Source organism: Rhinolophus sinicus, chromosome 13 (assembly GCF_057876585.1).
Source record: "Rhinolophus sinicus isolate RSI-liver-muscle chromosome 13, RSI-T2T, whole genome shotgun sequence".
Classification (NCBI taxonomy): Eukaryota; Metazoa; Chordata; class Mammalia; order Chiroptera; family Rhinolophidae; genus Rhinolophus; species Rhinolophus sinicus.
In genome coordinates, this window is record NC_142513.1 from 60,639,632 (window position 1) to 60,656,370 (window position 16,739).

General features: G+C 49.3%; 1 protein-coding gene and 1 long non-coding RNA gene across 10 annotated transcripts in view; one reads left to right on the top strand and one right to left on the bottom strand.

Moving 5' to 3' along the window:
- The window catches only part of LOC109453618 (uncharacterized), a 21,671-nt gene continuing 4,932 nt past the window's right edge, over positions 1-16,739 (bottom strand). The window contains exons 2-8 of one of the 6 annotated variants that reach the window (XR_012491341.2): positions 15,831-15,953; positions 11,486-11,596; positions 7,387-10,899; positions 5,265-5,361; positions 3,184-3,350; positions 2,362-2,445; positions 1-1,963 (exon numbers count right to left, since the gene is read on the bottom strand). This is a non-coding gene — a long non-coding RNA (uncharacterized LOC109453618). The other 5 variants (XR_016018281.1, XR_016018283.1, XR_012491340.2 and 2 more) reach the window with 5 other exon arrangements.
- The window catches only part of TM6SF1 (transmembrane 6 superfamily member 1), a 21,817-nt gene continuing 14,349 nt past the window's right edge, over positions 9,272-16,739 (top strand). For 2 of the 4 annotated variants that reach the window (XM_019743443.3, XM_019743445.3), the window contains exons 1-3: positions 9,272-9,411; positions 13,820-13,923; positions 16,041-16,138. In XM_019743443.3, coding sequence (XP_019599002.1) covers positions 9,320-9,411; positions 13,820-13,923; positions 16,041-16,138 — 294 coding nt within the window. In that variant the 5' untranslated portion in view covers positions 9,272-9,319. Of the gene's footprint in view, positions 9,412-13,819; positions 13,924-16,040; positions 16,139-16,739 lie in introns of those variants that run through there. The other 2 variants (XM_074317855.2, XM_074317856.2) reach the window with 2 other exon arrangements.

Genomic DNA, 16,739 nt, shown 5'->3' on the forward strand with positions numbered 1-16,739 from the left:
TTAGGGTGATAGGATTGTGATTCTTCCCACTTTAAATTCCTTTTCTTATTTGAGGGTAAGAAAGGTTTTTTTCTTGTTTGTTTTTTTCACAATAAATATATTGTGAGATTTGACTACATACAATTTTTGAATTAGCTAACCAGTAAGCTATAACAAGGACACCAGTGTGTCTATACCATCAGGCGCAGTTTATTTCTTTGACTTCCTACATGCAAGGCACTAGGGGTGAGATTACAAAGATGACTACAGCACATTACTTGCCCCAAAGAGAGCGGGAAACCCATTAGGACCTGTCCAGCTAGAAATAAAACTTATTTTTGGATTAAAAAAAAAAAAAGCAGCAGCAAGGGCAATTTGCAATACCCTAGATTAAATTCAGCGTACTTATGGAGCTCTTCTTTCTTTGCTTGTCATTGCTTTCTGGAATTCCGCCTAGGAAACTAGTGTATGTCACCATGTGTGCTAGTTTATAATTAGAACAAATGTGAGGATTTATAAGAAACAGAGCTATTGGCAAAGAAACATTTAGTTAAACTCTAGAAAAGGCAGTCAGGAGAAAGAAGGAGGAAGAGATCTATTCTGGAAATTCATTTAATGACAAAGAAAGATAAGGCATTTAAAAAATATAAAGGGCAATTATTATGTCCTTAGGATTTTCATACTTCAGGAGTGCATGGAAATGTAGCTGCTATTGGATCCCTCTATTTGACAGGATGAATATTGTAGGTATAAATAGAAACTAAGGTCAAGAAGCTAAAGGCAGAAAAATACTCCCCTGTCCAGCAGACACTGTAAGTATGTGAAATAATACCCTCTCCTCATTAGGCTGCCCGTGACCCAAGCTTGAGCTCCAGTGAAGAAGGGAGCGGGGTAAAAGTCCAAAGGAACCAAGATTTAACCAGTCCAAGCCTTCACCAAACTTCGCTATGGTGTCACTAACACACAGCAATCTTATCTCTAAGACCTCTGAGACTGTAGGGTACTTTTCTCCCCACACTTGACCTGTTTCCAACTGAGCATTAATACCCTTCAGAAAGATGTGGTTGACCTAAGCCCTAAAAACCAACATCTCCTGCCTCCTTTTTTAGCATCAAGAGTTTCTGAGAGGCTTTTCCTAGCAGCAGGGCTCCAGGAATTAAAAAAAAAAAAAAAAGCAGGTAGAGGGTCAACCCTAGTTTCAAGAAGTTGGAAAACTGCTAGTTAAGAGCAAGGGCTTTTGCAATCAGTCTACCTGGTTTTGAGTCACAGCCTGGCCACTTACTTTTTTCATGACCTTGGACAATTTTCTTAACCATGCTGTGCCCCAGTTTCATTTTTATAACATTGACACAATCTACCTCAGAGGGTTAAATGAAGATTCGATGAATACACGTTAGAATAGTCCTTGATGTAGATTAAATGCTCAATAAATGTCAGCAGTCATGCAAAGAATTGAACCAACTGAAATATTTCCTTGCCGTTCTACATACTATTTTCCTAAAGTCTACCCTGCAGACTTGTTAATTTGACTTTCCTTTGGATTATATAATAGACGGTGTCACATTTTCAAATTTACATTTCTATAATTACTGTGAAAGCTAAATAGTTTTCAAATTTTTGTCACAGTTGTGATTTTTTCCCTTAATATATTTTAACTGTTCAGTTGTATTTTTATCATTAGCTGTCTCACCTAGTATTTTGATGCAATCGAGCATAAGATAAATAACTATAATTAGTCCAGTTTATGCCACATTATCAAGGCTGTTGTTGTGTTTATAAAAATCTTACCAGGGTTCCAAGGACAACAAAGAGCTGGAATTATCTGTCCCACGTGTTCTGACTCTTTGAAATTAGCCATGGAGACCAAGCACAGTTGCCGTGAAATAAATATGACCTTCCACGAAAAAGCATGTCAGGGCCAGAAATGAAGTTCAAAGCAGTAGGCTGTGTTTCAGAGTCCACATCACTTAAATATGCTGCCTCTCTGGTTACAGGGAAATAAATATAGACCAGGCTGATTATGTGGACACATTTCATTTAATTCTGCCCATCTCTGCTCATTTCCCAACAAGAGAAACTAGATGAACCCAGTTATAAGTAGGTCTCTTTCTCTTCTCCCAGCCACCTCAGAAATTTCCCTTCTTTTCAAGGCTAATTTTTCCACCTTTGCTCTTGAGTTCACCCCCTTACTGTCTTAGTGGACAACCTCTCTCTTCTTTCTAGTGATTCCAACCTCTCCATTTCTACTGGCACCTTTTCTTGGTACCCACAAGCATGTAATTATTTCCCCTAACTGAAAAAATGGCCTCAACACTGTGCCAGCCCCCAAGTGTCTCCCTTTCTTCTTCCTTCCTGTCACAGGGTCTTACGCTTCTTCCTTACCTCCCGCCAGTCTTCAAGCAACAACGTCTGGCTTGCCACCACTGCACTAGACACCTCCACGGCTGCTGGCTGGTGATCTCCTAACTGCCAAATACAAAGACCCTATTTTTGTCATTTTATTTGACCACGTTGGGCATGATAAGTGACCACTCACTCTGACACTCTCTTTGCCTGGGTTTTGTGATGCAGTTTTGTAATTTTTCGTCCCTCTCTGTCCTTTGCTTTTCAGTTTCCTATGTGACATGTCCTGGTGTGTAGTCACCCTTCAGCACGGATGACATTCCTCATGGTTCCATTCTTGGCTTGCTTCTTTTTTACCCCTTCATACTCACTCTCTGCATGATCTCATCTATTCCCATGATTTTAACTAATGCTGGTGGTCCCCAAATCCGCATGCCCAGCTCTCATTCTTCTTCTTAGCATAATTCTTGTTTTGGAGATGCAAACGTCTACTGGATCTGCAGAAGTCTCCTACTGGAGTCCCACAAACACACCAAACTGAGCTGACCATATCTCATTCCCAGAACCTCCTTCAACTCCTTAGGAAGGAAATTGCTACCTTAAAACACACACATCACCACCACCACCACCACCACCCGGCTCCTTGTCTCCCTTGGGAAGAATTTTGGTCTCAGGTTTAAATTTCCTCTGTCCTTTCTCCATCACTGCTTTCTATTTTTCAGTTATCCCCTGCTGCATAACAAACCAGCTCAAACTTTAAAATATCAAAAGTGTGTCATTTTTCACACTTCTGAGGGTTGACCAGGCAGTTCTTTTACTTAATATGGTGTTGATGTTGGGATGGCTGGGAGGTCAACTAACTTTTTTCCACGGTGGTGTTGGCAACATTCCGACAATATGGAATCGGTACGCTTTAATCAGAGCTGGTTCCTGGCTGGGATGTCAGGTCAGCTGTCAGCCAGGGGCCTTGGCTCTCCTCCATGTCGGCCTCTCCACATGGCTGCTTGGGCCTCCTTACAGCATGGTGGCTGGGTGACAAGAAAAATCCTCATGACAGACAAACTCTATTGTGCAAGCTCTTATAAGCCTCCATTTATTTTAAAACCATCTATATGAAAACATTATGCTATGAAATAATATTCATAGAGCATATCGATGAAGAGTATGTATCAATAAGCTCTGATTGGCAGATGGATCCAAGCTGGCATGTGAGAGGAACCGATCGGTGTGTTCCACGCTCCACGGGGAAGGTCTATGAGGTGACGTCCAGTCTCCGCGGGACAGAGTTCAGTGATCACTGGGGAGGTCTGCCCTGGGCTTGGATTGCTAGTGATAGTACCCTTGCCAGGAAGGTATTTTCCACTCCTGCCCCCAGATATTGAAACATTTATCTCAGAACCAAGCTAAACCTTCAGAGACTAGCTCATTTGTGTGCAATTCTTTTGGCTCCTTGAGTGTACTGAGTGCCTCTTGGCAATATGCCAGTCACCTGCATTGAGAGGCAGCTGTTCAGAATTTGATTCTATATTTATTGTAGGAATGCTGCTGTGGACATACTATACATACTATACGTATAGTGTCCCTGTACTCCCTTTGAGAGGAGTCATGGGAGAACATTTCTGAGCAACTGATCTGTTTTTATCTTATGGACACTGTGAACATTATAATTGATTGTGTTCCCTTTCTTGCTTTGGTTGCTAGGAAACCCAAGACAATGGCGCAGACCTCATCCAGCAATTGCACAAGACCTTTTGACAAACATTTTACATTCTAACCCTTCATTTTTTCTTATCATTTTCCTGCAGACTTCCTTCTTTTCTTTCCCCCCCCTTTTTTTTTTAATGCCACCTTCCTTTCTTCCGCTCTCTTTTTTCTCTTTAGTTAGCATCCATCGGGCACCTGCTCTATGCCCGGCACTGTGTTAAGTGCCGGGCATAGAGCAATTGTCACTCACAAATACCCATGTTAATAACTGTAGCCCTAGTCAGGGCACTCAGGGTTACAGAAGAGAACCCGAGTGTTGAACGTAACTTAGTGTTTAGAGTAGCTTAGTGTCTCTGAGTGTACTGGTCACTCTGGGACCCCTTCTCCAGACAGGCTCCTACTCGTCTAAGGCACACCATCCTTGCCCTGGTCACTCTGAGGTCATTTGTTCTGTCCCTATACACCCCGTAGATCAATCACTTTGATTGTCCCTTGCTCATTCATCTAGAGTGTGTGGCCTTTCACAAGAACACAAACACAATTTTTGTCAGAAGGATTAGAGTGGGAAGCAGGCATGTGAAGAGGAGAAGAGAGCGAGAGCCGTGGGGCTGGGAGCTAAAGAGTGAGGCGGGGGCTGACCCCCACTTTACTATTCCAGACGAGTGTTCCTGTGCACTACGACCCTAAGTCCCTGGCCAGCAACGCTCTTTCTTAGTCCCTACTTCCTAGTGATAAGGTCCCTGACGTTCTGCTTTCACTTCCTCTTGGCAGAAACAGGCATGGGGACGAGCCCTTCTGTTTAATTCCTGAGAAGTCAATTATTTTTAATCTACACAACAAAAAACTGTGTCTTTCTCTTCAGGGAATGAGCAGTGTGCAGAGCTCCATGTTTCTATTTTTGCTTCCAGGAAGCTTGGAATCAAATTTCACAGCTATAATATTAGCCTTCAGAGCTGGCAAGATTGATGTTCCTAAAAAATTAAAAAGCAAAAATCATACAACTTTACTGCCGACATGCCTTCTATTTTAAGTCACATCCAACCCTTCTGCAAGCACATGGGAACTTCGTAATTCTTGATCTGCACCGAGCAGAATTCCAGAGAGACCTCAGTCTCCTGAGCAATGAGTCAACTGGTCCCATCTGTAGTGTCAGATGCCCAGCATGGTGCTTTGCTGCTTTTCGGCTGTGGCATCGTGGGTGCAGTGACTTATAGTCAGAAACCGGACTTCAAACTCACCCTCTGTCCTTCGTAGCCCTTTGATCTCAGGCGAGTCGTCTCACCTCTTTGGGTCCCAGTTTCTTCCACCATAAATGGCTCTATATTCTACAGAGAGCTGTTGTGAGGTTTAAAGGAGACAACGTCAGTGGGATTACTTTATAATTTACACAATACCGTAGTGCTGCGAAATGGGGCTATGTGCAGGGGGTTGGTGACCTCCTGGAAAACTGGGAGGGGTCCTGTCCAGCAGTCTTCTCAACGACAAGCATTCTGACCACTCCTGTTTTCAGCATTAAGGGGAATTGTCGGCAACAAAATCACATCATCTCCAATGTATACATCACTGTGCCCCAAAGGTTTGCCATGGCCCTTGGTCCATACTGAATTCTCTTCCTTGACCTTAAGCCACATCTCCATGCTGATGACCCCAAAATCTGCATCTGCAGCCTCTTCTGGTGCCAAAGACTAGCACCCCCAATTTCCTATGGGACAGATCCTCCTGGGAGCACCCCCTCCCCCGGTGGGTACTAGAAACCCAATATGTCCAAAACCAAACTCATCTTTAGCCCTCTCCTCCCAACTTTCTCCTCGTCCAGCAACTCCCCAGATCGTCCTCTCTGCCCTCTCCTCTTCCCTCTTGTTACCACCCCTTTGGATCAGGCCCTCATTGTCTCTTGCTGGGACAACTGTCGTAGCCTGATTGCGTTTCCTGCCTCCTAGCTCTCCTCTTTGTAAACCCTGGTCCACACCAGCTGCCAGCTAAAACTTTGAAGATGCTACTCGGATCAGGTCAGCCTCTCCTCCTGCTCAGAAATCACAAACGCTCTCTGCACTTGACGTTCTCTGAGATGGAGCTCCTGATCCTCCCTCCATCTTCACTTCCTCTCATGCCAGCTCCTCTCATGCAGGACCTCCCAGTACTTCCAATTACAGTAAATGACTTGAAGTTCATCTAATTTCACAGCTATAATATTAGCCTTCACGGCTTGCAGGACCGATGTTCCTAAAAAACCAAAACTCAAACAACTGCATCAAGTGACATGCTGTCTCACACATTTCTGCCTTTCGCATGTGCTGTCCCCATTGCATGGAAAGCCCCCAGCTATTCCCCGTCTGCTTGGCCAGCTTCTACTGGTTCTTCACGCGTGGCCTAAAGCCTCGCCTCCCCTCAGAGGCTTTTCTTGACCCCTCCAGACAGAACTGGTGCTTCCTACAGCAATTTGTACGTACATCTTTTATTGTCTTATATAGTAATTGTTTACATGTCTTTTTCTCACACTAGATGGTGGTCTTCTTGGGCGAGATGTGTTTGTAATTCATCTTTGTGTGGCCACTTCTTAAAACAATGCTGGAAACATGGTAGAATCTCTGAGGATGCTTGAATAAATCTATGAGTGATTTCATTACCATGCACATTCTTCCAGTAGCAGAGAGCACAACGGAAGCCAGGTCAATCTAACAGGAGAAAGAGCTGTGACGTCCAGTACACACAACACTGGCCACATGTGGCTACTGAGCACTTGAAATGTGACTAGTCTGAAAAGATATATACTGTAAGTGTAAAATACACCTACAACTTTAAAGACCTACTATAAAATAAAAGAATGTAAAGTATCTCATTAATATCTTTGACATTGATGACCTGTTGAAACCGTCATCTTTTGGACATACTGGGTTAAATAAAATATATTATTAAAATTAATTTTATCCATGTCTTTTTACTTTACTAATATTGCTACTAGAAAATTTTAAATTATACATTTGACCCACATTTGTGCCTTGCTTTATCTTGCAATCAGACGATGGTGATCTAGAGTATTCATTCATCGAACAAATATTTCTTAAGCACCTGGTACAGCAACAGGTGTTAATCTAGGTGATGGGACTAGAGCAGTGAACAAGCTAAGGTTCCTGTTATATCCTAAGTGTGAGAGAGAAACCCAGAACAGGAAGCGGATGTGTAAAGGTGTGTAAAAATAATTTGGGAAACTATAAGTAAACTACTATGAAGAAAGCAAAGCAGGGAGCTTGATAGAGGGTGGGGGGCACAGGAGGGTGGCCAGGGAAGGTCTTCTAGAGCAGGTGAGGTCAGAGGCAGGGAGATGAGGAAGGAAGCTAGGACACGAGAGATGGCACAGACCTGAATTAAGAGAGTGGTGGTACCATTGGGGAGGAACAAACAGGCTCGAGATGCATTTGGAAATTAACATTGGTTGGCGGGACTGTGGTAACCAAAGGAGCCGACATTGGCCAGAACCGATGTGGACTCCCAGGTTTCGGCATGGATGACCAGGTGAATGGAGGTGCCACCAGATGAAATAAAGCTGCAGCGGTCTTGAGGCTGACAAGGAATTCCATTCAGCTGCAGGGAATGTGAGGTGCCTGTGGGGCCATGGAACAGGGCGAAGGAGACAGGTCAATGCTTGGAAGGATAATTTGGGATCTATCAGCATAGATCCCAAAGGTGGTCATTAAAACCGAGCACAAGTGAGAGACGAAAAGGGAGGAGATGGCAAACAGAGAGGAAACTCAGGTCCCAGGAGCATGTTTGGAAATTGGAACATAGTTGAGCATGTGTGTAGGTCAAGGGGAAGGACCCAAGGTTGCTAGAGAGGGGTTCGAGGTATAAGAGAGAAGGCAAGCTGGCTGCAGCAAGGTTTGGGTGGTGATGGTGGGGTTGGCCTGGCTGGAGGAGAGAAGGGTCTCAGAGGAGGAAGGAGGAGCTGGAGGAGAGTGGTGGAGGGTAGGAGCAGTGGTGGAAGGGTGATGTCCAGGTCACAGGTAAGGACATTCCTTGGAGAAACGGTGGCTATGTCTCAGATTAGGCCGGGGGCTTTAACATTGCGTCCTTGGAGTTGGAGAAGCCTCCAAGTGCTGGGGTCGGGGGTTAGAGAGCTGACTTTAGAAAAGTTGGGTGACCCTGGAGAAGGTCATGGCCTCTTCGTGTCATTTTCCTTGCGGGCTCTTCAGCTCACTGGCAGTTGTAAGGACATAAGTACATGTCACACATCGTTGGTGGTTTGAGCTGTTTGTTCTGCATCGGAACTCTCTTCCCTTCTCATTCCCAGCCAGTAGGCCATCCCAGGCTCAGTCTCAGGGGGCTTGCTGACACCTCCTCCCCCAGACAAGGTCAAGCAGGCAAGGCAATACTTGGCTCACATTATTCTAACTAGCAGGCATCTATCTGACAATATTCTGTGGGCAGAGCCTTGGCTTCTGGTCCTTGTATCCTATATGGCCTGGTGCAGGCTGGCTGGCCTCCTGGGGCAGACATGAATGGCACCAGAGTCTCTTAAATCAGGTCATTCCTCTGGGTGTCAGTTTCAATCCAAAAAATGGGAATTGCAGGCGACAGTAGTACAGTGAGCAGCAGAGGGTAAGCACTTGGTGCGTATTAACTCAGTGAATCCAGTCACACTGACGTGGGTTATCCCCGTTTCACAGACAATAGAAAAGACAGAGATGTTAAGTAACTTGACCAAGGTCAACAGCTGGTGAGCGAGCAGTCAGGGTTGAAAATGGGGCTTCAGACGCCAAGCAGGAACTGTGCTTGCTGCCCGCTGATGGCTTTCGGTGGACAGGTTCCCAGGTTTCAGGGTCATTTGTCCCTTCTGGACCCTGGGTCGAGGGTTCCCCACGTGGATGCTCTTACAAGCCCTTCCCACTCTGACACCCCTGGTCTGGCTCCTCCCTCCGCTGGCCCACAGCTCAGCCCGGAGCCTCCCCAGGTCGTCCATGACAAATTCCTGGCTGTGCTGCCACCTTCCCGCACACAGGCAGAGTGTTACTGGAGCACCTGTCCCTGGCAGGGGGCTGTCACCTCCTCCGAGCTCCCCTAGCTGGCGGCTGTCCCTTGGTGCCCCTTGGCGGGAGGGCAGCGAGGGTGCCTCCCGGGTCTGCACAGCAGCTGCCGGTGGCTGGGCACAAGGAAGGGGCGCGGGACGCGCGGGACGTACCGGGCGAGTCACCGGTCTCTCCGAGGGCTCAGGGCTCCGCTGCAGGCGCTGCCGGAAGCCGGGGCGGGGCAACCGCGCGGGATGCAGTGAAGGGCAAGCGGCTCGGCGGCGGCGGCGATGAGTGCCTCTGCAGCCACTGGGGTCTTCGTGTTGTCCCTCTCGGCCATCCCGGTCACCTATGTCTTCAACCACCTGGCGTCCCAGCACGAGTGAGTGGGCGTGCAGGGGGTGGGGGTTGGCGCTGAGGGGCAGCAGGAGCCCCAGCAACTTTTCAGATGGGGAGAAGGAAGGGAAGGGGAGATGGGAAAGGAGGGGAGGAGCGGGGAGGGGAAGCGCCTCAGGGGTCGCACGGCCAGGCGGGGATCCTCTTTCAGGCTGGCGTCCCTGCCATTCGGCGCTATTTTCTGTTAAGTGCTGGGTGCCCGCTCAGTGCCAGTTAGCTGGCTTACAGAGATCAATAAGGCAGTGCCTCTGCCGTTGAGGAGCTCAGGGATAGGGTTGGGGGCAGTATGACACCCACAGCTATGGGGGGGGGGGCGTGTTAGCTCTGGTGGCGTCTTGTTCGGCTGGCATTTTGCAGGAATGCTTCCATGTAGGGACACACACATACTTATCATTTCTTATTAATTTTAGAAACTGTTGTGAATGACTAGTGGAAATAGCCTTGAACCAACAGGCAAAGACCCGGGTTCCAGGCCTGGCTTTGGCCCTGACCCTGTGGCCTGGCCTCAGTTTTCTGGTCTGTCCAGTGGCCCATATGTGCCCCCTATTGTCAGGACCCAGAGCCTGGGCAGGATGGGAAGGGGGCTGCTAAGGAAGTGGGTGAGGCTGAAGGAGGCAACGCGTGGGCTAGGTTCACAGCCCTGCCCCTCGGGGGTCAGATCCCAGCCTAAGTAACCGGCACCAGCAGCTGCAGCAGCCTGGGCAGTGGGAAAGGTGCCAGGCCCCGTGCCTTCAGTCTTCAGAAGGAGGAAGTAACCTGTTATGTTACCCACGGCAGTTGGTGCTAAGGAAATTGCATCAGTCTGTATGCAGGCTGCAAAGCCCCTCCAGACCTTCAGGCTGCAGAGAAGTGTCTGCCACAGGAGAAGTGTCTGCCACAGGACTTCCTCCTCTCTCGCTGCTGGGGCCACCACTTGCTGCCCACCTTATCCAGATGGCACTCATCTATACTGAATGCTCCCGAAGTACGGGCAGTGACTGCCCTTGGTCTGACCCAGTATGGAGGCACATCTCCCAGAAGAAGCAACTCTGGGCAGTGAATATCACACATCTGTGAATCTAGCCCCTGCATTCCTAAAATGGCATTATGGGCAATTCAGCAAATAATTACTGAGTACCTACTGTGTGCTTAGCACTATTCTAAATGTTTGGGATATACCTAGAAACAAGCCAGAAAAGGTCGAGGAGGCTTGTGTTGAGACAAACATCAATAAATAAAAGGGGGTGACACGAAAGAGTGACTGGAAAGGGGACTGGTGGTCAGGGAAGGTTTCTTGGAGGTGACGCTTGAGCTGCAGCGGGTATCCACAGAAAGATCTGGGGACAGAGCCTTCCAGGTAGGGGAACAAGGGCAGTGCAGGGAGAAAGACGTGGCTGGACATGGGATGTTTTGGAGGGAGAGCAGTGCAATTTACTGAAGGGACTACGTGGCGAGGAGAGGATTTTCAATGACCTTGAGGTTCTGGTCTCAGCCCCTAGGAGGACAGCGATGGCATTTACTGAGTACATTCTGAAGCATGTATATCACTCACCGTGTATTGCTGAGCATGGCAGTTATGACTAATTGGTCCAACCGTTCTCCCCATCCTCCTGCAGGTTATAATCCCAGTATCCTTTGACCCCTCCCTCTTCTGTCACCAGTCTGTCCCTTCCACTGCCCCCTTCCTCATAAGTCCTGGGTCTGCACTAGCATCTGTTCCCTCCTTCCAGTTCCCCCTGGCGCTGGCCCTCTTCCACCCAGACCATGGCGGAGCCTCCATGGGGCGGGGGTTCCCTGCCGCAGCGCCCTGCCCTCAGCCTAGCACAGCCCGGCTCACGCTTGTGCTTCAGCCACATCCGGAGTGTTGTCCTACCGCTGCTCACGCCGGACTCTTCCTCTGTCCCTGACTGTGGGAGCCACACCTGTACTTTCTGGTCCAGAGTACAATGCCACCTCTCCCTTTTCCAGACCCTCCCTCCTAGCAGATGTGCTCTCTCTTGCCTCGGAGCCCCCTTCTTCACGCCTTTCCACCGAGAGTTACTTTCCCGTGGTCAGAACTTTCCTTCCTGGCCATAGCTCACCTTTGTATTGTCCTGCCCAGCACAGAGCCTTGCGCATAGTAGGCATTCAGTTGGGTTGGATTTAGTTGGAATTAGTTGCCGCTTCCTTCCTACCAGACCTTTCACAAAGGCCTGAAAAACAGAAAAAGCAAATTAGGTGGAGTCAGGAAAGGGTTGGGGTTGCCCTCCCCCTGCTCATACCCACACACGTCTCCTGCATGGAGATTTCCTACATAGCATCAGTAATCGCTGGCCCCCATTCCAAGACTAACAACTTTTCCACCCTTGGGTTAGTCACAGCCTTTACCCTCTTTGCCCCCCACCCCCAGTTCCTGCTGGACCCATTTCTCCCTGTTCTGAGCAGGTCTTGCACTCGGCTTTCGCTGGGAGACACAGATGGCCTGCTGCCCCAGATTCTCTTCCGTCGTGGCTCCTCCCCTAGAGGTGGAGAGTGTGAGGAGAGCCCATGAACCAGTTTACACTGCGCTCTCGTGCTCCAGAAGCGTGCCAGCTGTGTGGTGGTGCCAGCTGTGAGCCGAGCTCCTCGGTAGGAGCAGGGATGGGGTTGTCCCCTGGCCACCACCTGCCTCAGGCTGCGACGAACATTCCCGGCAGCTTACGTAGCACCCTAACCACTGCCTCTTCACGGGATGCTTCAGCCCAGCATGTTTTTGACCCACATCAGCTTCTTCTCCCATCCTCTCCTGAGTCAACTTATTCCTGCAGGAGGAGCCTGGAGTGTACACTGCTGGGCGCCAATAGAAACGTATTTCAGTCTCTTACCTGGACGCCGACATGGTCATCCTCATATAGGACTGTGTCACCTGTCCAACCACATCTACCTCACTTCCTCTTTCCCTCCTTCCGTCCCTCACCCATCCATCCATTTGTTACACCTTAGCAGAGGTACCCAGGCAGCCTTTCAGTGTAACACTCATCCAGGCATCTTGAAAAGTTGCATATCCCCATGCCCCACCTCTGAAGTATTCTGATTCCTTAGGTCGAGGGTGGCATTTGGAAATCTGATGCCCAGAGCCCACTCCCCGACTCAGGTGCTGGGGACATGGCTTTCCTGCACCTGTGGCCAGTCTCCTTGTGGCCCATCCACCTGCAGGTCGGATGGATCACTTCCCAACTGACCTGACACTGGGGGAGGATTTCTGAGCGGTGCCTGACACCCATTCCAACTGCAGGTGTGTGAAGTGAACTTGAGCCTGAGTTTGTCCCTGTTACTCATGGTGATGGGGGACTGTGGGACCTGTCACTGAGGAGGGTACTCTCCAGAAGTCCCAGGGGCACATGGCGGAGGTTACCCAAAGTCCTCATGTCAGTCTGTGGTGGTGTGGAGGGGTGTCAGCTGAGGAGGGTGCTTTCGGCAGCTCTCAAGGGTTGGTGAGGAAGTCTCTGGTACGGCAAGCCATTGCAGTGGGCCAGGAGGTGCTTCATCTAGAACTAGAAGCCCTGTTGGAGCTAGAGGTGTGAGAGGGCGAGTGTCTGTGTGGGACTGGAGGTGACCTCCTGGATGAGAGAACTCAGAGCCCACTGAGACAGGGCCCCCGTGTAGGCAGGGACCTCTCTTGTTCATCCACAGTGCCTGGCACATAGGGGCACAGAACATACCTTTTTCTCAATGTTTTTAAATTAATTACTAAACAGATGACTGAAACGCCACGACTTTCCCAAGGTCACACAGTTAGGCAGTGACAGAATTGTTACTAGAATTCGGGTGTCTTGACTGTTAACTTCACCAAACGTCGTGGCCTCGTGCTGCTGCTGAGGAGGGGCCATGGTCCCTGGTCTCCTTGGCGCCACTCCCTTTCCCAGGAGAAGGTCCAGAAACTGCGCCCAGCCTCACCTCCCGTTGGCTTTCCGGGTGTGGGGTGGGATACTGGCCTGCTGGCCCTGAGTGTGGTAACGAGCCGGGCCCAGACTCTTTCCCTCCGTGGACTGGCCTTGTCCTTTGGTCCCTTTGATTATACGCATGGCCTGTGGCCCTTCTTCCTCATTCCCCTGGAAGGTTTGCATGGTTGTGACTCTTGCGTGTTCCCTGGAGATCAGTCTGAGGATTTCCAGCCCTTCAGCCACCAGGGAACAGAGGGTGGAGGACGCTCAGTCTGTGCAGGGGGTCAGGATGACAAAAGAGTGAGGACCTGGTGGCTCCGGTCCCCAAAAGTCACAGGGGGCAGCCCAGAGGGCCCAATGTGCTACAGATAAAGGTAAAGGTCCTTTACTCCACAGTACTTGAGCTGCAGGCAGAGGCAGAGCTGGGAGTAACTGTATTCAATAGCCAGGAAATTCCCGGCACCAACATGTTTATTTTGATAAGTGACAGCCTCGCTATTCTGCTCCTTGCAGCTCCTGGACAATTGTAGGGGTTGCTGCCCTCATCCTGCTCCTGGTAGCACTGCTGGCTCAAGTCCTGGTCAAGAGAAAACTACCCCGGGACCCGCTATTCTATGGTATGTGGTCCCCACAGCAGGTCCCCTGTCACTTTCCCTCCGTGCCTGTGAATAAGCTGAGCCCACAGGGGAAGTGGCTGGAAATGGAGTACTGCCTTGCCTCTAAACGAACCCTCTCCCAGGCTGTGGACCCCACCTTCTCTCAGCTGGAAGCTCCGGAAGGAGCTCCTTTGAGAGTTGAGGTTAGAGCATGCTGGGGGGAGGGAAGGAGGAGTAAGTGGCGGATCCTTCACCAGGATCCCAGCCATGTTGTTGCAAATGGCAGGGTTGCCTTCTTTTTTATGACCAAATAATATTCCGTTTTAATGTGTATACATATGTGTGTGTGTGTGTATACACACATACACACACATATAGGTGTAGATACACATATACATATACATATAAAACATTTCCTTTATCCGTCATCTGTTGAGGGACGTTTGGGTTGTTTCCTTCTCAGGGGCTTACAGGTTCCCTGGGGCCGCTCTGCTGCAGGCTGCAGGTGGGACTCAGGGCTGTCCCATGGGTCACCTTGTTCTTGGACCAGCAGCTCCCCAGGATGTGCCCTTTTGAAGGCAGATACAGAGACACAGGTGGGGCTAGTGGAGTAGAGTGATGTCTCTTAAGGCCTTGGCTGGGAGCTGGCCACTGTCACTTCTACACACATTCCACTGGCCAAAAAGCAAGTTACAATACATGGCCGAGCCCATTATCACTGACAAAGGTGGGAGGGAAAGAATTGTGAGTAACTCACTTCTCCCAATTTGCATATAAAACACTGAAGCTTTGAGGGATAATGTACTTGCCTAAGGTCCGACAGCCAGTCAGCAGAGGAGCTGGCCCCTGCGCTTGCTCCTGCCCCTGAGTGGCACCTGCCCCCCACTCCAGACTGGTTTCCTGCGCTGCCCTCCCCCCTTGCCCTTCCCAGTCCGGGAGCCCACGCTTAGCTGCATCTACGTCTCTCCTGACTCCTCAGGGTTGAGCACACTTGCTTCCACACTCTCAGCTGTCTGTCCTTGTCTCTGTCCCAGCCTTATAGCCTCGGGGCCAGGTCCCGGCTAGACTCCTGCCCACGGGAGGGCACAGACTGCCCTTGTCCTCTCTGCCCTGGCGTCTGACACTCCTGCTGGAACAGTGACTGATCAGTTGTTGATGCTTCCTTTCTGGGAGATACACGGTGGCTCATCACCTGCGATGGCTCCTCCCTGTCAGTGAGATCTGGGCCGAAGACCTCGCTGAGGAACAGGGAGGCAGGGTCCGCAGGGCAGGGCACGTGTGGGCCCCCACTCCTTCTGGGAGACTGTGAACGCTGCACTCCTGGCTGCAGACTCCGGGCAAAGCCAGCCTCCCTTCCACACTCTCCTCTCCATTTCTTTCTTCGCAGCTTTTCTTATGTTCACCATCAGATTTTTCTACTGTGCATGCCCATCACATAGTTTAAGACACCAATTTGTTACAACTTCAAAATTGCAGCCTTACTGATAAATTGTCACGCACTCAATTTGATCACTGCTGTTTAAAAAGTATTTTTCCTTAACCATTCGTTGCTGGTAGTTTTAACTCCATTTAGGAGATTCTCATAACCCTAGTAAGACTCTTGAAGATGCTATGGCTTTCCTTCTTTAATATTCCATTGTACCGTGTCATGTCCACTTGTAAAACTCACTAGCCTCTCCTCTTAAAGCCACCGTCACTTGCACATCAGCCAGTATCTTTAGGATCTCTGGCGTGGAGTAGGGCAAAGGTGCGGGACATCATTCATCACTGACATGAATGATCTCTTCTGAGCTATTACTTTAAACCTGTGGTCACCCTGAGGCTCCCTTGGCCCCTGGTTACAGGTGGGGTGCAGGTGGGGCCCTGGTCAGCCACTTGTAGGGAGTGGAGGGCAGAACAGACTTAGTGGATGAGTTTGTCATTCTTACCTCCTGGTGAGTGTCCCCTTGGTGAGAGCATGTGGGCAGTGATGTCAGATCTCTGACACAGGCGGAGATCCCGTGTGCAGGAGGTATATTCTGTTAGTCCGTGTTCAGTGTCCACAGTATCTTCTGGAAAACATTGAAACAACTCATTAGTATGCTGAATGCAAAGCACTTGGCCACTGTCGCTTTGTAAACTGCTCATCTCTGCTCTAGTGTTCGCAGTGTTCGGATTTACCAGCGTGGTGAACCTCATCATAGCACTGGAGCAGGACGGGCTCATTGACGGGTTCATGACACACTACCTGAGAGAGGTACGGCATCACCTCGCCATCAGGAGCCTTGAGCCAAAGGGCCAGCCTCCGTTCCACACTTCCTTTCCCCTTAACTTGTACTTCCTATCAACGAGGGACTCTACATGCACTGAGGATTGGCGTGTCTGTTATTATTAGAATATTACTACACCGGAAAGCCCAAGTCAGTCTTATGTGTGTGAAGTACCAAATATTTAACAAAGCCGTTTAATTGTGATGACCCCCGCTCCCCATCACAGCATTACAGAGCTACCTGGCACCTGAGAACTAGTCCTATTTTCTTATCTTGTGGTGTGATGAATCCAGCCTGAGAGGTTAAATAACTTATTCAAGGTCACACAGGAAATAAGGAGCAGAGCAGAGAGTAGAATCGTCATCTGGGTTTCAAACAACAGGGAGCTTTGTATGCAGCTAAGGGAGTTGGGATTTTATCCCATATGTGAGGGGAGGTTTTAAGTCAGGGAACAATGCAGTCAGCTTTGGGAAGGAAGGGGTTGAAGGGAATGGTCAGTGCCATGATTTGGGACACAAGTCAGGAGACTGAGTAGCCAGAATGATGACTTGGGGATGAGTTGGGGGTGATGGCGAGAGGAAGGTCCAG